The sequence below is a fragment of the Heptranchias perlo genome, chromosome 24 (assembly GCF_035084215.1).
Source record: "Heptranchias perlo isolate sHepPer1 chromosome 24, sHepPer1.hap1, whole genome shotgun sequence".
Classification (NCBI taxonomy): Eukaryota; Metazoa; Chordata; class Chondrichthyes; order Hexanchiformes; family Hexanchidae; genus Heptranchias; species Heptranchias perlo.
The window spans coordinates 3095754-3121228 of record NC_090348.1 but is presented as its reverse complement, the minus strand read 5'-3'; the positions used below and the strand labels follow the sequence as shown (position 1 = coordinate 3121228).

Here is a 25475-nt window from a genome sequence, read left to right as displayed (position 1 = left end):
AACAGCATGGGTGACCGCCCACCAGCACTATTTAAAGAGATCATGCAGGAGTTACAGGTTAGTTACTGGATTATGGCTTCTGGCTGCTGATGCATTTGTACCTGTTTTTGGAGGTCTCCTATACTTGAATACTAGGACTAGGGGACATAGCCAGGACTTGCAGGAGTGAAATTAGGAAACGCTTCCACACACAAAAGGTGGGAGAGGTTTGGAATGTGTTATGCAAACAGCAGTTTTTGCTAGCTCAGTTGTTAATTTTAAATCTGAGATTGATAGCTTTTTGTTAACCCCATATCCCTTAATACCTTTAGTTAAGGCGGATATATGGAGTTAGGTCACATATCAACCATGATTTCATTGAATCGCGGAATAGGCTCGACGGGCTAAATGGCCTACTCCTGTTCCTATCTTTTTATTCGTTCATGGGATGTGGGCGTCGCTGGCGAGGCCAGCATTTATTGCCCATCCCTAATTGCCCTTGAGAAGGTGGTGGTGAGCCGCCTTCTTGAACCGCTGCAGTCCGTGTGGTGAAGGTTCTCCCACAGTGCTGTTAGGAAGGGAGTTCCAGGATTTTGACCCAGTGACGATGAAGCAACGGCGATATATTTCCAAGTCGGGATGGTGTGTGACTTGGAGGGGAACGTGCAGGTGGTGTTGTTCCCATGTGCCTGCTGCTCTTGTCGTTCTAGGTGGTAGAGGTCGTGGGTTTGGGAGGTGCTGTCGAAGAAGCCTTGGCGAGTTGCTGCAGTGCATCCTGTGGATGGTGCACACTGCAGCCACATTGTGCCGGTGGTGAAGGGAGTGAATGTTTAGGGTGGTGGATGGGGTGCCAATCAAGCGGGCTGCTTTGTCCTGGATGGTGTTGAGCTTTTTGTTGTAGCTGCACTCATCCAGGAAAGTGGAGAGTATTCCATCACACCCCTGACTTGTGCCTTGTAGATGGTGGAATGGCTTTGGGGAGTCAGGAGGTGAGTCACTCGCCGCAGAATACCCAGCCTCTGACCTGCTCTTGTAGCCACAGTATTTATATGGCTGGTTCAGTTAAGTTTCTGGTCAATGGTGACCTCCAGGATGTTGATGGTGGGGGATTCAGTGATGGTAATGCCGTTGAATGTCAAGGGGAGGTGGTTAGACTCTCTCTTGTTGGAGATGGCAGAGCCTAGCACGTGAGTGCAAAAGACAAGGCTGAAGCGTTTGCAACCATCTTCAGCCGGAAGTGCCAAGTGGATGATCCATCTCGGCCTCCTCCCGAGATCCACATCAGAAGCCAGTCTTCAGCCAATTCAATTCACTCCTTGTGATATCAAGAAACGGCTGAGTGCACTGGATACAGAAAAGGCTAAGGCCCCGACAACGTCCTGGCTGTTATGCTGAAGACTTGTGCTCCAGAACTAGCCGCGCCTCTAGCCAAGCTGTTCCAGTACAGCTACAACACTGGCATCTAGCCACCAAAGTGGAAATTTGCCCAGGTATGTCCTGTCCACAAAAAGCAGGACAAATCCAATCCAGCCAATTACTGCCCCATCAGTCTACTCTCAATCATCAGCAAAGTGATGAAAGGTGTCGTCGACAGTGCTATCAAGTGGCACCGACTCACCAATAACCTGCTCACCGATGCTCAGTTTGGGTTCCGGCAGGACCACTCGGCTCCAGACCTCATTACAGCCTTGGTCCAAACATGGACAAAAGAGCTGAATTCCAGAGGTGAGGTGAGAGTGACTGCCCTTGACATTAAGGCAGCATTTGTCCGAGTGTGGCACCAAGGAGCCCTAGTAAAATTGAAGTCAATGGGAATCAGGGGGAAAACTCTCCATTTGCTGGCATCATACCTAGCACAAAGGAAGATGGTAGTGGTTGTTGGAGGCCAATCTTCTCAGCCCCAAGACATCGCTGCTGGTGTTCCTCAGGGCAGTGTCCTCGGCCCAACCACCTTTAGCTGCTTCATCAATGACCTTCCCTCAACCATAAGTTCAGAAGTCGGGATGTTCGCTGATGATGTTCAGTTCCATTCGCAACCCCACAGATAATGAAGCAGTCCGTGCCTGCATGCAGCAAGACCTGAACAATATCCAAGCATGGGCTGATAAGTGGCAAGTAACATTCGTGCCAGACAAGTGCTAGGCAACGACCATCTCCAACAAGAGAGAGTCTAACCACCTCCCCTTGACATTCAACGGCATTACCATCGCCGAATACCCCACCATCAACATCCTGGGGTCACCATTGACCAGAAACTTAACTGGACCAGCCACATAAATACAGTGGCTACAAGAGCAGGTCAGATGCTGGGTATTCTGTGGCGAGTGACTCACCTCCTGGCTCCCCAAAGCCTTTCCATCATCTACAAGGCACAAACTAATGTGGCAGGGGGATGGGAACCGATGCAGGAAGTCAGTGGGAAATAAAATGGTGACAGAAACAAAAGGCAGTAAGGGAGAGTGTACAGAACATGACCGGACAGATGGTCTGAGAAAGCAGGGCAAAGACCAAGGGAAGTCTAGATTAAACTGCATTTATTTCAATGCAAGAAGTCTGATGGGCAAGGCAGATGAACTCAGGGCATGGATGGGTACATGGGACTGGGATGTTATAGCTATTACTGAAACATGGATAAGGGAGGGGCAGGACTGGCAGCTCAATGTTCCAGGGTACAGATGCTATAGGAAAGATAGAGCAGGAGGTAAGAGAGGAGGGGGAGTTGCGTTCTTGATTAGGGAGAACATCACGGCAGTAGTGAGAGGGGATATATCCGAGGGTTCGCCCACGGAGTCTATATGGGTAGAACTGAAAAATAAGAAGGGAGAGATCACTTTGATAGGATTGTACTACAGACCCCCAAATAGTCAACGGGAAATTGAGGAGCAAATATGTAAGGAGATTACAGACTGCTGCAAGAAAAATAGGGTGGTAATAGTAGGGGACTTTAACTTTCCCAACATTGACTGGGACAGCCATAACATTAGGGGCTTGGATGGAGAGAAATTTGTTGAGTGTATTCAGGAGGAATTTCTCATACAGTATGTGGATGGCCCGACTAGAGAGGGGGCAAAACTTGACCTCCTCTTGGGAAATAAGGAAGGGCAGGTGACAGAAGTGTTGGTGAGGGATCACTTTGGGACAAGTGATCATAATTCCATTAGTTTTAAGATAGCTATGGAGAAGGATAGGTCTGGCCCAAAAGTTAAAATTCTAAATTGGGGAAAGGCCAATTTTGATGGTATTAGACAGGAACTTTCAGAAGTGGATTGGGAGAGTCTGTTGGCAGGCAAAGGGACGTCTGGTAAGTGGGAGGCTTTCAAAAGTGTGTTAACCAGGGTTCAGGGTAAGCACATTCCTTATAAAGTGAAGGGCAAGGCTGGTAGAAGTAGGGAACCTTGGACGACTCGGGAGATTGAGGCACTAGTCAAAAAGAAGAAGGAGGCATATGACATGCATAGGCAGCTGGGATCAAGTGGATCCCTTGAAAAGTATAGAGATTGCCGGAGTAGAGTTAAGAGAGAAATCAGGAGGGCAAAAAGGGGATATGAGATTGCTTTGGCAGATCAGGCAAAGGTGAATCCAAAGAGCTTCTACAAATACATAAAGGGCAAAAGGGTAACTAGGGAGAGAGTAGGGCCTCTTAAGGATCAACAAGGTCATCTATGTGCGGAACCACAACAGATGGGTGAGATCCTGAATGAATATTTCACATCGGTATTTACGGTTGAGAAAGGCATGGATGTGAGGGAACTTGGGGAAATAAATAGTGATGTCTTGAGGAGTGTACATATTACAGAGAGGGAGGTGCTGGAAGTCTTAACGCGCATCAAGGTAGATAAATCTCCGGGACCTGATGAAATGTATCCCAGGACGTTATGGGAGGTTAGGGAGGAAATTGCGGGTCCCCTAGCAGAGATATTTGAATCATCCACCGCTACAGGTGAGGTGCCTGAAGATTGGAGGGTAGCAAATGTTGTGCCTTTGTTTAAGAAGGGCGGCAGGGAAAAGCCTGGGAACTACAGACCAGTGAGCCTGACATCTGTAGTGGGTAAGTTGTTAGAGGGTATTCTGAGGGACAGGATCTACAGGCATTTGGAGAGGCAGGGACTAATTAGGAACAGTCAGCATGGTTTTGTGAGAGGAAAATCATGTCTCACGAATTTGATTGAGTTTTTTGAAGGGGTAACCAAGAAGATAGATGAGGGCTGTGCAGTAGACGTGGTCTACATGGACTTCAGCAAAGCATTTGACAAGGTACCGCATGGTAGGTTGTTACATAAGGTTAAATCTCATGGGATCCAAGGTGAGGTAGCCAATTGGATACAAAATTGGCTTGACGACAGAAGACAGAGGGTGGTTGTAGAGGGTTGTTTTTCAAACTGGATGCCTGTGTCCAGCGGTGTGCCTCAGGGATCGGTGCTGGGTCCGCTGTTATTTGTTATTTATATTAATGATTTGGATGAGAATTTAGGAGGCATGGTTAGTAAGTTTGCAGATGACACCAAGATTGGTGGCATTGTGGACAGTGAAGAAGGTTATCTGGGATTGCAACGGGATCTTGATCAATTGGGCCAGTGGGCCGATGAATGGCAGATGGAGTTTAATTTAGATAAATGTGAGGTGATGCATTTTGGTAGATCGAATCGGGCCAGGACCTACTCTGTTAATGGTAGGGCGTTGGGGAGAGTTATAGAACAAAGAGATCTGGGAGTACAGATTCATAGCTCCTTGAAAGTGGAGTCACAGGTGGATAGGGTGGTGAAGAAGGCATTCGGCATGCTTGGTTTCATTGGTCAGAACATTGAATGCAGGAGTTGGGATGTCTTGTTGAAGTTGTACAGGGCATTGGTGAGGCCACACTTGGAGTACTGTGTACAGTTCTGGTCACCCTATTATAGAAAGGATATTATTAAACTAGAAAGAGTGCAGAAAAGATTTACTAGGATGCTACCGGGACTTGATGGTTTGACTTACAGGGAGAGGTTAGACAGACTGGGACTTTTTTCCCTGGAGAGTAGGAGGTTAAGGTGTGATCTTATAGAAGTCTATAAAATAATGAGGGGCATAGATAAGGTCGATAGTCAAAATCTTTTCCCAAAGGTAGGGGAGTCTATAACGAAGGGGCATAGATTTAAGGTGAGAGGGGAGAGATACAAAAGGGTCCAGAGGGGCAATTTTTTCACTCAAAGGGTGGTGAGTGTCTGGAACGAGCTGCCAGAGGCAGTAGTAGAGGCGGGTACAATTTTGTCTTTTAAAAAGCATTTGGACAGTTACATGGGTAAGATGGGTATAGAGGGATATGGGCCAAGTGCAGGCAATTGGGACTAGCTTAGTGGTATAAACTGGGCGACATGGACATGTTGGGCCGAAGGGCCTGTTTCCATGTTGTAACTTCTATGATTCTATGATTCTATGAAGATAGGAGTGTGATGGAATACTCTCCACTTGCCTGGATGAATGCAGCTCCAACAACTCTGAAGAAACTCAACACCATCCAGCACAAAGCAGCCCGCTTGATTGGCACCCCATCTACCACCCTAAACATTCACTCCCTCCACCACCGGCGCACCGTGGCTGCAGTGTGTACCATCTGCAAGATGCACTGCAGCAACTTGCGAAGGCTTCTTTGACAGCACCTCCCAAACCCACAACCTCAACCACCTAGAAGAACAAGGGCAGCAGACACATGGGAACAACACCACCCGCACGTTCCCCTCCAAGTCACACACCATCCCGACTTGGAAATATATCGCCGTTCCTTTATCATCATTGGGTCAAAATCCTGGAACTCCCTACCTAATAGCACTGTGGGAGAACCTTCACCACATGGACTGCAGCGGTTCAAGAAGGCGGCTCACCACCACCTTCTCAAGGGAATTAGGGATGGGCAATAAATGCTGACTGTGCCAGCGATGTCCACATCCCATGAACGAATAAAATAAAACAGCAAGGGCACTAGCGGAGTGGCAGAAGTGGGACAGAAATGCTGTCATCCTGAGAGAGGACAGCGGGTTCATGTTCCATGGAGCCACTGCCACTCGCTGCCTCTTGTTCTGCGCCACCTTCTCCTGCAAGAAAGCAGGACGTGTGTCGGTGAGTGTCCTGCAAGATGTTTGGGTGATGTGGCTGTCATGGTTGAATAGCTGCTAGTGTGCGTGATCTGTGAGTTGTGGGTGTGTGGCTTGCAACAGTGGTAATGTGTGAGGGTGAGAGGAAGCATCTGATTGGAAGAGTTGAATACTGATTGAAAGAGTTTGTTGGTCTGTGGGTGAGGGGGTGTAGTGCGTGGAGCAGTGGATGTGGCTCGTTGTGCAGTTGCTAGGAGATACCACTTGACAGTTGACCTTACTCACCTTGACCACACATGTCAAAGCATTGAACTTCTTCCTGCACTGCAACTATGTTTGTGGTGCTGTGTGCCTGGCATTGACTTCGTCCCCTATTGCCTTCCACTGCCTTGGGAGCATATGTCTGGAGGGCCTCTTGCCCCCCTGCGGATATAGGATATCCCTCCTTCTGTCTACCTCTTGCACCAAAGCCTGTAGAGCATGATCAGAGAACCTTGGTGCACACTCTCTCTCCAAGTCCTGGTACAAACTCAGATCGGCAGATTGGCAGGATTTGGCGTGCAGGTTGGAGGATGTGTAATTACGTAATGCGCAACCTTTATTCAATGTTTTAAAATAACTCAACAGTTTTTAAACGTAGGGACGGGACCTGCATCTGTGTTTTACGTGTGCGATGTCTGATCTCCGTTCAGACTCCGTGCGGACCCATATCTTATATTTTGAAAATATCAGAGTCCCACAAACTTTGAGCAGCCTAGTTGTTGCCCATTAAAAATTCCAGAGTTCCCATCATCACCATGCTTCACTATATTGCAACACAGATTCACTTCACCATTGACTTCCACCACTTCCTGCAGACACACTGCACCTCCCGTTTAAGAGGTGCAGGCTGCCTTTAAGTGGTGCTAGCCACTTGCAATGTCTGGGTGCCCTAACGGTGAGCAGCCACTCAACAGCGCAGGTAGGGCTGGCTGGATGCAGCAATCACATAAATCACGAGGTAGCAGGAATGTTACTGGCTGCCTGCATCTCAACGACTGGGTGCGGGTGACTAGTGCACCGCAACCCCAGTGCCCAGTTTCGCGGGTTGTCCAATATAACCCCCACACTGAGCTGACTTTTTTTGGAATTTTGTTTTCAAAAAGCGACTTCTGATGATGTCATCAGGCTTGAATAAATTTAATGAAGTATGAGGGAGCTGATTAGCATTAGTAGAGATATGCTGGGAATTTCCTCGGGGCGTCTCCCACTTCACCACCGTAACTTTATCTTGGCTATAGCTTAGCGAAAACCCCGTTTATGCACGTAAACAGGGTTTCTCCCAAACTTCTGCTGAAGTTATAGTGACTGAGCAGGTGAAACCCTGAGGAAATTCCCGGCGATGGTCGTTAATGTACGATTGCTTCAGTACTGACTGTATGTTAATTTAAGGCCATAATTTAAAAGTCCACAAATCAACAAAAATGGATAAGGCAAAAAAAGGATGGTGTTCATCATAATTATTTGTAATTAGTTGATTTTCAAAATTGTTTCTGTGGTGCGACCTACTCTGAAAGAAAATATATTATTTTGCAGGAAGCTGTGACTCTGCTACGGAAGGCTGAAGATGAGGAGAAGAAACTATATTCATTAAGTGCACAACAGCATTCCTCAGATAACAAGAAGCTTGATGTTGTTCCAGCCCCCATCCTGCTGTCCAGAACACACAATTCTATGATATTCAAACCAGCTCCTTTTGCTTCATCTAAAAAGGTTGATGAACTTTTATATTCATATTTTTGCCAGTGCAAAAATTGACTTCACTATGTTAGTAGTAGTCGTAATAAATAACATTTTAAAATTTTTATTTTAATACTGGTAATGGTTGGTCCAATAAAGGATTAATTGGATAAAAGTATTACAGATTATCAGGATATAGATATTGATCATATTCTTCAAATACATTTTCACCAAGAAGGATTGTGCACAAATTGCAGTCATATTAAATGGGACTAAACAATCCATAACACATGCAGAAGTTAGTAAAACAATGCAGGCACAGGAAAGATTAAATATCCATAAGTCTTCTGGGCCAGATGTGTAGCATTCTAGAATGTTCAAGTAATCAAATGAAGAAACTATTGATGCTTAGTTTGGTATTTTTCATTGCTCCATAAATGCTGGAGTAATGTCTGAGGACTGGAGAATGATCAATGTATTTGATGCGTGATTTAATAGAGGTGTTCAAAATTATGAGGGGTTTTGATAGTGTAGATAGGGAGAAAGTGTTTTCACTGGTAGGGGCGTCAGTAACCAGAGGACACAGATTTAAGGTAATTGGCAAAAAAGCCAGAGGGGAGATGAGGATTTTTTTTTTACTCAGCGAGTTGTTATGATCTGGAATGCACTGCCTGAAAGGGTGGTGGAAGCAGATTCAATAGTAACTTTCAAAAGGGAATTGGATAAATACTTAAAAAGGAAAAATTTGCAGAGGAGTAGGACTAATTGGATAGTTCTTTCAAAGAGCCGGCACAAGCACGATGGGCCGAATGGCCTTCTTCTGTGCTATACGGTTCTATGATTCGATGAAATTGGTAATTACAGGCTGAAAATTGATAGTGGACAAAATGTTGGCGAGGAATCCTGTGGATGCTGTAAATGAACATGTAAGGAGTCCAGGTATCAGAAAGCATAGTCAACATGATTTTAGAAGTAATAGATAATGCTTTAAAAACCTGCTCAAATTCGTTAAATTCGTGGATGAGGATAGTCCAGTTGATAAATTTTGCTTGAATTTTTACAAGATGTTTGGCACAAATTCCTCATGTGAGGCTAGTAGGGAAGTTTAAGTCTCATGGGATAGACGACGTACTGTCGAGAATTCACTTTGCCAACAGAAGACAGAGGGTGGTGATAAATTGATATGCTTTGCCTGTGCAAAAGTAACCAGCAGTGTTCCACAGGGATCTGTTCTGGGAATCCTGCTGTTGACGTATTTCTGTTCATATGAAACAGGATATCTAGTAACATTAAATTTGTTGATACAAAGCTGTGTGGGCAAGTAGTGAGTAGAAAGAAGATGGATTATCTTCGTAGAGACTTGGACCATTTAGGTATGACAGATGATTTTTAAGATGGTTAGATTTAGGGTTCACTAATGTCCTTTAGGAACGGAAACCTGCCGTCTTTACCCGGTCTGGCCTATATGTGACTCCAGACCCACAGCAATGTAGTTGTTTCTTAATTGCCGTCTGAAATGGCCCAGCAAGTTGTACAATCTCGCTAAAAAAAGTCATAATAAGAATAAAACCGGAAGGACCACCCGGCATCGGACCACCAAGCACCGGACACGACAAAGGCAAACTAAGCCCAGTCGACCCTGCAAAGTCCTCCTCACTAACATCTTGGGACTTTTGCCAAAATTGGGAGAGCTGTCCCACAGACTAGTCGAGCAACAGCCTGACATAGCCATACTCACAGAATCATAGCTTTCAGCCAATGTCCAGACTCTTCCATCACCATCCCTGGGTATGTCCTGTCCCACCGGCAGGACAGACTGACCAGAGGTGGTGGTACAGTGATATACAGTCAGGAGGGAGTGGCCCTGGGAGTCCTCAACATTGACTCCAGACCCCATGAAATCTCATGGCATCAGGTCAAACATGGGCAAGGAAACCTCCTGCTGATTACCACCTACCGTCCTCCCTCAGCTGATGAATGAGTCCTCTTCCATGTTGAGCACCACTTGGAGGAAGCACTGAGTGTAGCAAGGACACAGAAGGACATAGCTGCCAGACTGGGCCTGCAGCAGGTGATGGGAGAACCAACACGAGGGAAAAACCTACTTGACCTCGTCCTCACCAATCTACCTGTCACGGATGCATCTGTTCATGATAGTATAGCTAGGAGTTACCACCGCACAGTCCTCGTGGAGACAAAGTCCCGTCTTTGCACTGAGGCCACCATCCAACGTGTTGTGTGGCACTATCACCGTGTTAAATGGGATAGATTCAGAACAGATCGAGCAGCTCAAAACTGGGCATCCATGAAGCACTGTGGGCCATCAGCAGCAGCAGAATTGTATTCCAGCACAACCTGTAACCTCAAGGCCTGGCATATTCCTCACTCTACCATTACCAACAAGCCAGGGGATCAACCCTGGTTCAATGAGGAGTGTAGAAGAGCATGCCAGGAGCAGCACCAGGCGTACCTAAAAATGAGGTGCCAACCTGGTGAAGCTACATCTCAGGACTACATGCATGCTAAACAGCGGAAGCAACATGCTATCGACAGAGCTAAGCGATTCCACAACCAACGGATCAGATCAAAGCTCTGCAGTCCTGCCACATCCAGTCGTGAATGGTGGTGGACAATTAAACAACTAATGCGAGGAGGTGGCTCTGTAAACATCCCCATCCTCAATGATGGCGGAGTCCAGGACGTGAGTGCAAAAGACAAGGCTGAAGTGTTTGCAACCATCTTCAGCCAGAAGTGCCGAGTGGATGATCCATCTCGGCCTCCTCCCGATATTTCCATCACAGAAGCCAGTCTTCAGTCAATTCGATTCACTCCAGGTGATATCAAGAAACGGCTGAGTGCACTGGATACAGCAAAGGCTATGGGCCCCGACAACATCCCGGTTGTAGTGCTGAAGACTTGTGCTCCAGAACTAGCCGCGCCTCTAGCCAAACTGTTCCAGTACAGCAACAACACTGGCATCTACCCGACAATGTGGAAAATTGCCCAGGTATGTCCTGTCCACAAAAAGCAGGACAAATCCAATCCGGCCACTTACTGAGAGTCTACTCTTAATCATCAGCAAAGTGAACGAAGGTGTCGTCGACAGTGCTATCAAGCGGTACTCACTCACCAATAACTTGCTCACAGGTGCTCAGTTTGGGTTCCGCCAGGACCACTCGGCTCCAGACCTCATTACAGCCTTGGTCCATACATGGACAAAAGTGCTGAATTCCAGAGGTGAGGTGAGAGTGACTGCCCTTGACATCAATGGGAATCAGGGGGAAAACTCTCCAGTAGCTGGAGTTGTACCTAGCATGAAGGAAGATGGTAGTGGTTGTTGGAGGCCAATCATCTCAGCCCCAGGACATTGATGCAGGAGTTCCTCAGGGCAGTGTCCTAGGCCCAACCATCTTCAGCTGTTTCATCAATGACCTTCCCTCAATCATAAGGTCAGAAATGGGGATGTTCGCTGATGATTGCACAGTGTTCAGTTCCATTCGCAATCCCTCAGATAATGAAGCAGTCCGTGCCCACATGCAGCAAGACTTGGACAACATCCAGGCTTGGGCTGATAAGTGGCAAGTAACATTCATGCCAACAAGTGCCAGGCAATGACCATTTCCAACAAGAGAGAGTCTAACCACCTCCCCTTGACATTCAATGGCATTACCATCACCGAATCCCCCCCTATCAACATCCTGGGGGTCACCATTGACCAGAAACTTAACTGGACCAGCCACATAAATACTGTGGCTACAAGAGCAGGTCAGAGGCTGGGTATTCTGCGGCGAGTGACTCACCTCCTGACTCCCCAAAGCCTTTCCACCATCTACAAGGCACAAGTCAGGAGTGTGATGGAACACTCTCCACTTGCCTGGATGAGTGCAGCTCCAACAACTGTCAAGAAGCTCGACACCATCCAAGATAAAGCAGCCCGCTTGATTGGCACCCCATCCACCACCCTAAACATTCACTCCCTTCACCACCGGTGCAACGTGGCTGCAGTGTGTACCATCCACAGGATGCACTGCAGCAACTCGCCAAGGCTTCTTCGACAGCACCTCCCAAACCCGCGACCTCTAACACTTAGAAGGACAAGGGCAGCAGGCACATGGACCACCTGCACGTTCCCCTCCAAGTCACACACCATCCCGACTTGGAAATATATCGCCGTTGCTTCATCGTCGCTGGGTCAAAATCCTTGAACTCCCTTCCTAACAGCTCTGCAGGAGAACCTTCACCACACGGACTGCAGCGGTTCAAGAAGGCGGCTCACCACCACCTTCTCAAGGGCAATCAGGGATGGGCAATAAATGCTGGCCTCGCCAGTGACGCCCACATCCCATGAACGAATAAAAAAAAATGAGTAATGTACATTGGAAGATGTAGCAGTAAAGAACTGATTTTTGTATAGTTGCCACTGGTGGAGTGTTAGGAAATCCGTGATAGAATACACACACATAGACTATGGATTGAGTGGGTTTGATGGGCCAAGTGACATTTTTTCATTCTGGATTTCCTTTCCTTATTTAGTATTTACTGTGTATGTGTAGAAAATGATCATCAGTTTTTAGATATCAAATAATCAATCTCCTGTGGTGTTGTACACAAGGAATCAAGACCAAGGGCACTTTTCAGTAGGAGGGGTGGGAGAGAAAGGGGAAGTGAGAGGAGGGGGCATAGGGGACGACCGGTGGGAGGTTGGAGGAAGAGTTGGAGATAGATGAGAGGAGGGCAGAGAAGTGGGAGGAAAGGGGAGGGGTAAAGAGAGGGAGCAAGGAGGGGAGAAAGTGGGGACAGAGAAGGTGGTCTAAGAGAAGGATGAGGTGAAGGGAGAAGGTGAGAGCCGGGAAAGGAGAGGTGGGAGGGAGGAGAGAGGGTTGGGACAGGGCAGAGGGACTGGGAACAGTGTAAGGAGGAGAGGCGTCAGGGAGGGGAGGGGAATAGGGGAGGGGAGATGGGCAAGTGAAGGGAGAGGGAAAGGGAATGGGGAGTTTGGTACAGCGAGGGTTGGGGGTGTTCTCAATTCAACTGTGCATCAGCGTGGAGTTTCTGGGTTTCGATCTATGCCTCTGGGGTGGTGATGATGGTTTTTACTTCGAGTGGGGTGTGTTGCCGTTTGCTTTCAGTCAGGGTGGTTGTTAGGGCTCATTGCCTCTGCCTAAGGGATTCTTTTTTGTTCCATGCAGAATTGAAGGCTTTGGGCCATTTCTTTATTGGAGGCCTGTGAGCATTTCCCACTATTCGCTTGGTCTTGTTTGCACTCTTCTGTCACTTCCCTGTTAGGTGGTGCTGGATTGCTAGAAGCTTTTACTTCATTTGGGGCCTTCTACTTTGTTTTCCCATTTACCTGTGGAGTTGAGGTCTCCACCTTTTCAGATGCTGCGTCTGTCTGTCCCTGGGTATCTTTCCACTCATTTCTAAAGTTTACTTTTTGATTCTTTTTCATATTTACACATCCTACCTATATTTTTTATGTGTTTGTTTTTTAATTAAAGTTTGATTTTAAAAAAAATGTTATTGGTTCCAAATGTGAGATTAGTATTTTCCCTTTAGGTGGCCCTGTCATATAATGTTAGGTCACATAGCGTTTCCCTTCCAGCGTCACCTACAGGTACAATACTTTTGCTGTATTGAGACCATTCACTTTTTAATATATAATAGATGTGTAATAAAAGAAATGTATGGAAAGAGTCTGCTAGCTTAAGGAATTGCTTGGTTGGCAGACAACAACGAGTGATAGTGCATGGGCAAATATCTGCTTGGCAGCCAATTACCAGTGGAGTTCCACAAAGTTCAGTATTGGGGCCGCTGTTATTTATAATTATTATACATTATTTAGATCAAGGAATTGTGTCCAAGTTTGAGACAATACCAAATTAGGAGCAATGGCAAATGCACACATTCCAAAGAATCTGGACAAGTTGGATCATTGGGACGAGATATGGCAAATGAAGTTTAACATAGGAACATAGGATTACAGGAGTCGGCCATTCAGCCCCTCGTGCCTGCTCCGCCATTTGGTAAGATCATGGCTGATCCCTTAATACCTTTGATTGCCAAAAAGCTATCTATCTCAGATTTAAATTTAGCAATTGAGCTAGTGTCAATTGCCATTTGCGGAAGAGAGTTCCAAACTTCTACCACCCTTTGTGTGTCGAAATGTTTTCTAATCTCGCTCCTGAAAGGTCTGGCTCTAATTTTTAGACTGTGCCTGCTACTCCTAGAATCCCCAACCAGCGGAAATAGTTTCTCTCTATCCACCCTATCCGTTCCCCTTAATATCTTATAAACTTCGATCAGATCACCCCATAACCTACGAAACTCCAGAGAATACAACCCCAATTTGTGTAATCTCTCCTCCTAACTTAACCCTTGAAGTCCGGGTATCATTCTAGTAAACCTACGCTGCACTCCCTCCAAGGCCAGTATGTCCTTCCGAAGGTGCGGTACCCAGAACTGCTCACAGTACTCCAGGTGCGGCCTAACCAGGTTTTTGTATAGCTGCAGCATAACTTCTGCCCCCTTGTACTCTAGTCCTCTCGATATAAAAGCCAGCATTCCATTAGCCTTATTGTTTATTTTCTGCACCTGTTCATGACACTTCAATGATCTATGTACCTGAACCCCTAAGTCCCTTTGGACATCCACTGTTACTAACTTTTTACCATTTAGAAAGTACCCTGTTCTATCCTTTTTGGATCCAAAGTGGATGACCTCACATTTGTCTACAGAGAAATGTACGAGATTTATCGGAGGTTAGATTGATGTAGATTATGTGCTAAATGGGAATGTACTTGAGGCATCGGAGCAGGAGAGAAATCTTGGGTTTTAGTGGACAGGTCACTCAAACCATCAGCACTATGTTCCCAGGCTGCTAAAAAAAACAAACAGAATGTTGGGATGCATAGCAAGGGGTATAACATATAAATCCAGAGAGTCATTTTAAAACTGTATTTGGCCCTGGTGGGACCACATCTGGAGTACAGCATGCAAAAGGGATATTCAGTCTTTGGAGGGGATACAGAGAAGGGCTACATGGTTGATCTCAGAGCTTAAGGGAATAACATATGAGGAAAAATTGACTACCCTGGGTCTTTTCTCTTTTGAAGAGAAGACTGAGAGTGGATATGATAGATGTGTTTGAAATGATGAAAGGGTTGGACAAATTGGATCCAAGCAAGCTTTTCTGCAACGCACAGAATTGAAGCACAAGGGATCATATTTACAAATTATAGACAACAAAAGAAAATAGGAAATGCAGGAGAAACTTTTTTTGCTAAGAGGGTGGTAATATGTGGAACAGATTATTGGCATGGGTGGTAGAACAAGAAACCTTAATTTTTTTTTATTTGTTCATGGGATGTGGGCATTGTTGGCGAGGTCGGCATTTATTGCCCATCCCTGATTGCCCTTGAGAAGGTGGTGGTGAGCCGCCTTCTTGAACCGCTGCAGTCCGTGTGGTGAAGGTTCTCCTGCAGAGCTGTTAGGAAGGGAGTTCAAGGATTTTGACCCAGCGACGATGAAGGAACGGCGATATATTTCCAAGTCGGGATGGTGTGTGACTTGGAGGGGAACGTGCAGGTGGTGTTGTTCCCATATGCCTGCTGCTCTTGTCCTTCTAGGTGGTAGGAGTCGCGGCTTTGGGAGGTGCTATCGAAGAAGCCTTGGCGTGTTGCTGCAGTGCATCCTGTGGATGGTACACACTGCAGCCACGTTGCGCCGGTGGTGAAGGGAGTGAATGTTTAGGGTGGTGGATGGGGTGCCAATCAAGCGGGCTGCTTTGTCCTGGATGGTGTCAAGCTTCTTGAGTGTTGTTGGAGCTGCACTCATCCAAGCAAGTGGAGAGTATTCCATCACACTCCTGACTTGTGCCTTGTAGATGGTGGAAAGGCTTTGGGGAGTCAGGAGGTGAGTCACTCGCCACAGAATACCCAGCCTCTGACCTGCTCTTGTAGCCACAGTATTTATATGGCTGGTCCAGTTAAGTTTCTGGTCAACGGTGACCCTCAAGGTGTTGGTGGTGGGGGATTCGGCGATGGTAATGCTGTTGAATGTCAAGGGGAGTTGGTTAGACTCTCTTATTGGAGATGGTCATTGTCTGTCACAAATGTTAGTTGCCACTTATCAGCCCAAGCCTGGATGTTGTCCAAGTCTTGCTGCATGTGGGCACAGACTTCTTCATTATCTGAGGGGTTGTGAATGGAACTGAACACTGTGCAATCATCAGCGAATATCCCCATTTCTGACCTTATGATTGAGGGAAGGTCATTGATGAAGCAGCTGAAGATGGTTGGGCCTAGGACACTGCCCTGAGGAACTCCTGCAGCAGTGCCCTGGGGCTGAGATGATTGGCCTCCAACAACCACTACCATCTTCCTTTGTGCTAGGTATGACTCCAGACTGGAGAGTTTTCCCCCTGATTCCCATTGACTTCAATTTTACTAGGGCTCCTTGGTGCCACACTCGGTCAAATGCTGCCTTGATGTCAAGGCACCTCACCTCTGGAATTCAGCTCTTTTGTCCATGTTTGGACCAAGGCTGTAATGAGGTCTGGCGCCGAGTGGTCCTGGCAGAACCCCACAAAATCTGTCAGGAAGAGAAGTCCCGCCCACAAGCAGGCAAGCAGACTTCATTCACTTAAAGTTAGTATTCTGGAAGTCATCGTAAACAAAAATTTTAATTTTTTTTAATAAAAAGCCGAAGAAATAACTGATTTAAATTAAAGAGATAGACGGGAAAAGTAAAACAAATGTAACTTTTTACATTTTTTTAATGACCAAAAACTGTTAAAATAAGGAGTAATATGAGACTCCACATTTTAAAAATTTATTTTTTAGTTGTTTGGCTGTCATAAAGAGTTAACGCGCTTTTAAAACTTAGTTTAGACCTGGTATCTTTAAGCGTACCTTTTGGTGACGTAATTCTTTTGGTGACGTAATTAGTTACTTTCCAGCTGGGCAGATGAGCAAGTTTACGATTTTTTTGTGATTTCTATGATTGTAGCGTGTGATGGCCCTTTAATTCGCAGCTGTCAAATCTCCGGTGAACCATTAGGAGCAAGTTCACGACTTCCGCATTTTACTGCGCATGTACAAACGCAGCAACTTGCTCCTTCAATTCGCCATAGAAAACGGAGAGCGCTGTTGAACTCTCCATTATTTCGGGAGCAAGTACTGCCCCATTATTTGAGTTTTAAAATTGACATTATGCTATTGTTGAAGGGACCATACACTGAAGTATCTGCTGATGGCTATAGTGTAAGAATACGTAAGTGCTATTATAGATTAGTGGACTGAAATTCAATAAAATACATTGTTTTTGATTTTTTTTTAAATTTAGATTTATGTTAATTTTAAAAATTCACTGATGATATGAACATAATTGTTTCAAAAACCTACATCCTCAATACATAATAACCCTAAACTGCTTTCAAGATTTTGAATTTTAGGAGCCAGGTAGGGATAGTTGTTGAATGTGTGATCTGGTTGTTGAAGGAATGTCCCATTTGCTTATAGTTCATAGTGCAGCATATTGTGCAGTGGATATTTGATCTTGTCCGCTGCATTCTTTGTTTAAATACATTGTTGGGTGTAGCATTCGGTTAACCCAATAAGGTATGGCGAATTTAATAGCCTGGAAACTTAATTTAACTAGTTCTTGTATATTTACATTTTTAAGTATTGAAAGCATACTGAAAGCTTTTCCACCCTTTTTTTTGAGGTTTACTGGTATCGCTTATTTGGCCGTCCTGCAACAGGAAGCATTCTCAAAGTGCGGCTGATGGATTTCCACCTTCAGGGTACAGGGCAAGAGGTACAGAAAGAAAACCAAAGCATGTTCCTATGATTGAATGGCAACTAATGATCATAGTGTGCTATCTAGTGTCATACAATTGCCACTTAACAATTTTTAATGAGGCATTACCTTTTTTAATGTTCTATATTGTACCTACTAAATTGTGTGAAACAATAATATCACTTTCCTTCTATCTGAAGGTACCAGCACTTGAAGATTGTTTACTTGAGGTAAGAGGCATCGAACCTAGCGAAAAGTACATCTTTGCTGTTGCTGCTTATTCAGAAGATGGAAAAATCTTTGGAAATGGAATAGGGGAGACAACAAAGCCAATTTTAGCATTTTATCCTCTTCCCATCCTTACAGCATGGTCATACCTTTGTCAGGTACAACTAGTTTCTATCTGGACAGAATGTGGGATAATTTTGACTGTGTGATAGTGTTAAACGGGTGATAGCGAGTCGGCGATTATTACTTTCATTGAAGTCAAAGGGAGAGATATAAAACGGGTTGCCAATTCGCTATCACCTATTTTGCTCTATCGCACAAAGTCAAAATGACCTCCAATATATACTTGGAGGAAAAGCTGACCAGACACTGCTAAATATTATACTGACCCCATTGAAGCGTGGATGCTGGCACAAAACAATGCACTGAATACATTTTTACTAGTTGCTCATATGAATGTAATAATACCCACTTACACCTTGTATAAGGATTTAATGGTGTGATCTAGGTCTCTGGTGGGAGTCTGCCATTCTAAATCTTATCGTTATCTTTTCACTGAGGGATAAAAGCTCCCTAATTTGCTGCTTCAATATGTCTCTCTTTATCACTGTGTCTACAATAACGTAAAGTAACATAGATTAGATGAACAATTATTTAAAAACATCCCTCCCTGTATATAATGCAAAAGAAAATGTTAGCACCAATTAGGCAATTGTTAGTAATTTCTAACATAGCTAAAGAAGAGTAAGTTTTAAAATCTGCTTGTAAAATAATACTATGATAGCAACTGTAGCAGCTGCTGTGACAATACAACAGCAGCAGTCATGTCCATATGCCTATTATGGTGAGCTTGCAGACTGGAGAGATGAGAAGCATAAAGCTAGAGATCTGTGATGAAGCTGGGAGATGAAGAAAAAAGCCTGGAAGTCAGGAGAAGTAAGCTGAAAAATGGTAGGTATAGAGCTGGTGGGCTGAAAAGAACAAAGTCAGCAAGGATAGTGAAACAAAAGGAACGGCAGGCAAAGGGAGAAGCTATAATATTATAGAAATAAAGAGGAAGAAAAAAGTGAGCCAGTAAAATAAGTGTAAATCAAGAAAAGAAAGAAGTAGCGTCATTATTAAAGAGGGGAAAGTGAAAAGAGAGCCAGAAGAATAAAGTAGGGGGAATTCTCTTTGGGGCGGAGTTCTAGCAGGGTGGGACTTCCTCTCATCATTGCATATTCGCCCTAGACCTGATCCATTTTCCTGGGTTGGGTGCTCATAATGTATACACAGTGAGCTCCCGGTAGGATTCCACTTGTCAAGAGTTAGCCTGTGAGTGCAAAGAAGGAAATGAAGGGAACAGAATGGAGGAAGAGGAGGCCATGATAGGGCAGTTACTGCCACTTCTTGATCCTTACTGCCCCCTCCCCAGCGCCTGGAAAGTGTCGGTAACAAAACAGAAAGACAGCAAATTTGCTAGAACCCCAGCCCCATCACATGCCACCTTTTGCATGCGGCAGGTGAGGAAGGAATGGGCAGCAATGGTGCTGGCAGGGATAGTGAAAACCCGTTTGGGGCGGTGAGGCAGTGGTAGGCTTCACTGTCCCATTTTCCTGCTGTTTCTGCCGCAATCCCACCCGACCCCATAGGAGATCGCGGAAGAAAACCACCCCAAGATCTTTTAGTGTTTAAAATAAAACAAAATCCAGCAGAGACAAACAAAGGAAATGGGCACCACTGAGATCACAGGAGACTGATGCTAGTCTTAGTTTATCAATTTACTTTAATTAATTACTTTTGATAATTTTATAAACCAAACTCCTGTTCTTCTGTTGCAGAATCATTGAAAATTAGGTTCTATTTAATCAAAAGAAAGCCCAAGATGGCACTCAAAGCCAAAGGCCACCCTCTTCTGCAAAGTTTCTCTTGTAATAGGCACTAGAGTTACAGTGTGAAAATATGGTTTATTCTGCCATGAATGCTCACATGCACTGTGATGAGGCTGCTGAGAAAGCAAATAGGATTTTAAATTGTATTGTTAGGACAGGACAGTATAAAACTAAGAATACTATACATGGGCTGTACAAGCCTTTGTTACCGCTGCATTTAAAGTATTGTGACCAATTTTGGTCCCCACACAATGGCAGGCAATATTGAGGCTTGGAGAAGGTACAGAGGAGGATGACCAAAATGATTTTTGTTTTCTTCTTAGGATTTGGCCAACACTGGCAAGGCTGCATTTATTGCCCATCCCTAGGTGCCCTGAAATGGTCTTGAGCCTTATTGTGTTTCACAGTGATTGTTTTTTTACAACTGAGTGTCTTGCTAGGCCACTTTGAATAACGTGAAATTGGAGTAACATGTAGTCCAGAATGGGTTAAGGTGGTAGGTACCCTTCCCTGAAAAGCATTGGTGAACCGTTGGGTTTTTACAAGAAAAAAGCCAGAATGGTCATTTTTTTCCTTGGACCAGCCCACAGATTACCATTTATTGAATCCTATTTTACAACTTGTCATGGAGGAATTAAATTTATAACCTATGGGTTACTAGTCCACTACCATGACCACTGTACTACTCAGGGCTCTTGTGTATCAAAATAGGCCCTAGAAGTTGGAGCTGTTTTCATTAAAGAAATGTAGCTTAGAGGATCATAGAATCATAGAATGGTTACAGCACAGAAGGAGGCCTTTTGGCCTGTCGAGTCCGTGCCGGCTTTTTGTAAGAGCAATCCAGTTAGCCCCATCCTCCCGCTCTTTCCCCGTAGCCTTGCAATTTTTTTCCCTTCAAGTATTTATCCAATTCCTTTTTGAAAGCCACGATTGAATCTGCTTCCACCACCCTTTCAGGCAGCACATTCCAGATTATAACCACTCGCTGTGTAAAAAAGTTTTTCCTCATGTCGCCTTTGGTTCTTTTGCCAATCACCTTAAATCTGTGTCCTCTGGTTCTCGACCCTTCCGCCAATGGGAACAGTTTCTCTTTATTTACATTATCTAAACCCTTCATGATTTTGAACACTTCTGTCAAATCTTCTTTCAACCTTCTCTGCCCTAAGGAGAAAAACCCCAGCTTCTCCAGTCTATCCACGTAACTGAAGGCCCTCATCCCTGGAACCATTTTAGTACATTTTTTCTGTACCCTCTCTAAGGCCTTCACATCCTTCCTAAAGTGTGGTGCCCAGAATTGGACACAATACTCCAGTTGTGGCCGAACCAATGTTTTATAAAGCTTCAACATAACTTCCTTGCTTTTGCGCTCTATGCCTCTATTTATAAAGCCCAGGATCCTGTATGCTTTTTAACCGCTTTCTCAACCTGTCCTGCCACCTTCAAAGATTTGTGCACATGTACCCCCAGGTCTCTCTGTTCCTGCACCCCCTTTAGAATTGTACCATTTAGTTTGTATTGCCTCTCCTCATTCTTCCTGCCAAAATATATCACTTCACACCTCTCTACGTTAAATTTCATCTGCCATGTGTCCGCTCATTCCACCAGCTTGTCTATGTCCTCTTGAAATCTATTACTATCCTCCTCACTGTTCACCACTACACTTCCAAGTTTTGTGTCATCTGCAGATTTTGAAATTGTGCCCTGTACACCCAAGTCCAAGTCATTAATATATATCAAAAAAAGAAGTGGTCCTAGTCCCGACCCCTGGGGAACACCACTGTCCCTCCAGTTCAAGCAGACATATGCTTGATTTTTTTTTAAATGAAGAGGAGACAAGATGCTATCCAATTGGATAGATTATTTGAGAAGTATAGGAGTGGGAGTACTCGGCAGTATAATTGTAAAGTATGTAAGCAAAGAGTTAGGTCAGAAACCCCAAAGTATTTCTTTTCACCGAGAGTCATCACCCTCTGAAACAGATTTCTGAAGCATGCAGTGAGTTTGGATTCTTTGCAGTCCTTCAAAAGGGAGCTGGATGAGTTCCTGATAGGGGAGGACAATTCAAGTCATAAAAGATAATTTACGGGTCAGCTCGAAATCCGGTCACTCTGTTACCATGATCTCCTGCAGCTTGCTTGATTGCTTAAGGGGTCGAAGAGGAGTTTTTTCTGAAATTGGCCACAATTTTTTTTTCTCTGTCTTCTTGGCCCTCTCAGAAGATTGTGTCACGAGGGGGGACGGGGTGGGGGTGGGGCGGAGAGTGGTGAGTGTGTCAATGGTACATGAATCTACACCACATCTGGATGAGGTAGGCTTGTTGGACCAGATGGTCTTTCCTGCCTTTTTGTATGTTCGTAGCATGATATATATGAGGTTTTTTCCCAGAGGATATTGTATTCTAATTTGATAGTAATTTCAATTTAATGTTTTTTTTAGGCTGCATATCAGTTGGGACATTATCCAGTGGCAAAGGTAGCTTTCTCTGTGCTATGGAATCACTTTGTCTCACATGCATCTCCACCACCTCCAGAAACATGGTTTATTTCTGATAAGATTGATTGGTGCATCACTCAGAAAAGGTACAAATGTTCCAAATTCTATGACTTTTTTCCCCACTCCAGGTACTATTTCTTTGCCCAAGAAGATGAATTTTAATATCATTAGCCTTCTCAATTTGGAACTAGTATTTTAGTATCTTATTCAGAAATGAAAGTAGATTTTAAGCCAAATAAATATAAATACAAGATATCTAAAATTCAAGATATCTAATTAAAATTTTTATCTCTCCTCAAAATAATTAGAGGAACGATTAATGATCAGCAGCAGATTGGTATATGTATATCAGAGGCATCAACAAATTTTCATTGTGGGAGGCTGCCTGGCCCTCTAGCAGCAGCCATTTCAATACCTACTGCATGGTGAGCTTCCAATTGGATGCAGGACCACTGCTGGAAGCCCGCCAAAAATATTTAAATGAGGCTAACCCCAAAATATTCGTCAGGGTCAGTTCTGGATTAGTCGCCTGGGCATTAGTCCCACTCTGCCACACTTCTGCTAGAGATTGTTTCGCAGAAGAACATTCTGTCCTGTGTCTTAATATACACAAATTGCTCTCCCTGCTTTTTTAATTGTAAACAATTTTACAACACCAAGTTATAGTCCAGCAATTTTATTTTAAATTCACAAGCTTTCGGAGATTTTCTCCTTCCTCAGGCAAATGTTTCAAGAGCTCCTTGAAGCCTACGCATTTATACATATAGAACAATACATGGTGTTTACAGACTGCCCCTGCAACTGCCCGTTGCCAAGGCAACTGCCCGTTGCAGGGGCAGTCTGTAAACACCATGTATTGTTCTATATGTATAAATGCGTAGGCTTCAAGGAGCTCTTGAAACATTTGCCTGAGGAAGGAGAAAATCTCCGAAAGCTTGTGAATTTAAAATAAAATTGCTGGACTATAACTTGGTGTTGTAAAATTGTTTACAATTGTCAACCCCAGTCCATCACCGGCATCTCCACATCATGCTTTTTTAATGGAAGTGCTAATCTGTTTAAAAGAAGGGTTAAAATTTTGTGTGGTAACATTGCCAACAATAATCTCTATCCTTGTTTCTCCATGTAGTAAGCCAGGTTACATTCTGAGTACTGGTGTAAGAATGTCACTATGTTAAAAATCTTTGAAATAGCATTTAAACATGTCTCTCAGAAACATCCCAATACGCTTCATATTTGGGCATTACTTGGAAGCATAGCTGCCAATTTGCATACAGCACGATCCCAGACAGCAGTTGGATGATTGACTAGTTAATCTATTTTGATGATGTTGACCAGGATGTCTTCTGCCATGGAATATTTGACATTCATCTGAATCATGGGGACAAGATTTCCGTTTAATATCTCATCCACAGGATAGCACCTCTAACGGTGCAGCATTGGATTATCAGCCTATGTTGTGACCCCAAAAGCCTGTGGGGGTGATATTCTGGCGTAAATGTTAATGGAACCTGCCCTGACCCCTGATATCATTCAAATATCAATGGCAAGTGCCCACAGTGCTAGAGGAACATTTCAGGTGAGGTTGATAATTTCTGGTGGACGATAGCTACTCCGGGGGTGGGGGAGCGCTGGAGCCCCTATGGAAAACATGCTGGAAGTGGCCTATTAGGCATCTGTCTTAAAGGGGCCAAAACAAACTTGAAAAAATTTCCGCAGTCCAATCCTGGACCTTCAGGCGGGACCCACTTGCTGGTACATCTTGTTTCACTAGGAATTTTTTTCCAAAAAATATACTTTATTCATAAAATTTGCAGCAATACATACAATACAGTTGTCATATCACATTCCAAACGTACACAATACAGATTCTACAATTTGCAGGTTACATCAAGTACAGTTCAATGAACACATTGTACATAATTACAGTTCATGACAGTCTAAGGTGCCTCATTGCATTACACTCAATACAGATTATTGATTACAGATTCATTACAGCTGCATTACATCAATTTGAATTTTACATTCTGCCCGAGGGGTTTTTCCATGATTGCAGCCCCTCGGTATACAATGGCGGGAAGGCTCTAAACGGTTGCCTTTCCCCACAGAGCCTTTGCAGCGGCCACACCCAGCCTCAGTGAGTCCCTGAGCACGTAGTCCTGGACCTTGGAATGTGCCAGTCTGCAACACTCGGTGGAGGACAGCTCCTTGCACTGGAAGACCAGCAAGTTTCGGGCAGACCAAAGGGCGTCTTTCACCGAGTTGATGGTCTTCCAGCAGCAGTTGATGTTTGTCTCGGTGTGCGTCCCCGGGAACAGCCCGTAGAGCACAGTGTCCTGTGTTACGAAACTGCTCGGGACGAACCTGGACAGATACCACAGCATCTCTCTCCAGACCTTCTTTGCAAAGGCACATTCCAGAAGGAGGTGGGTGACGGTCTCGTCTCCTCCACAGGGACAGCGAACGGTGGCGCTGAGACTCCGTGAGTGCATGAAGGATCTGACGGGAAGGGCCCTTCTCACCACCAGCCAGGCTAGGTCTTGGTGCTTGTTTGAAAGCTCTGGCGATGAGGTCTTCTGCCAAATGACATCGACAGTCTGCTCATGGAAACAACCGACAGGATCCACCATCTCCTTTTCCCTCAGGGTCTCGAGGACGTTACGTGCGGACCACTTGCTGATCGCTTTGTGGTCAAAGGTGTTTTTTTGCATGAACTCTTCGATGAAAGACAGGTGGGGCGGAACAGTCCAACTGGACGGAGTATTCCGTGGCAGCGTGGCCAGGCCGATCCTTCTCAACACCGGGGACAGATAGAACCTCAGCACGTAGTGACACTTTGTGTTTGTGTACCAAGGGTCTACGCACAGCTTGATGCAGCCGCACACAAAGGTGGCCATCAGGATGATGGCCATGTTGGGCCCGCCTTTCCCCCCTTTCTCCGGAGATTTGTACATCGTGTCCCTGCAGACACGGTCCATTTTTGATCTCCAGATAAAGTGGAACATGGCTCGGGTGACTGTCGTGGCGCAGGAGTGAGGTATGAGCCAGACCTGCGCCACGTACAGCAACACTGAGAGCACCTCGCACCTGATGACTAGGTTCTTGCCCACGATCGAGAGGGATCGTTGATCCCACAGTCCCAGTTTCTACTTGACCTTAGCAATACGCTCCTCCCAGTTTTTGGTGCATGCCCCGGCCCCCCCGAACCAGATCCCCAGCACCTTCAGGTAATCCGACCTGACGGTGAAGGGGACAAAGGATCGGCCGGTCCAGTTCCCAAAGAACATTGCCTCGCTCTTGGTACGATTTACCCTGGCCC

At 45.0% G+C, this 25475-nt stretch overlaps 1 protein-coding gene across 5 annotated transcripts in view; it reads left to right on the top strand.

Moving 5' to 3' along the window:
- The window catches only part of cfap54 (cilia and flagella associated protein 54), a 443819-nt gene that overhangs the window by 132324 nt on the left and 286020 nt on the right, over positions 1-25475 (top strand). For all 5 annotated transcript variants that reach the window (XM_068004603.1, XM_068004606.1, XM_068004607.1 and 2 more), the window contains 4 exons: positions 7623-7799; positions 17490-17582; positions 17765-17950; positions 22100-22242. In XM_068004603.1, coding sequence (XP_067860704.1) covers positions 7623-7799; positions 17490-17582; positions 17765-17950; positions 22100-22242 — 599 coding nt within the window. The remainder of the gene's footprint in view (positions 1-7622; positions 7800-17489; positions 17583-17764; positions 17951-22099; positions 22243-25475) is intronic.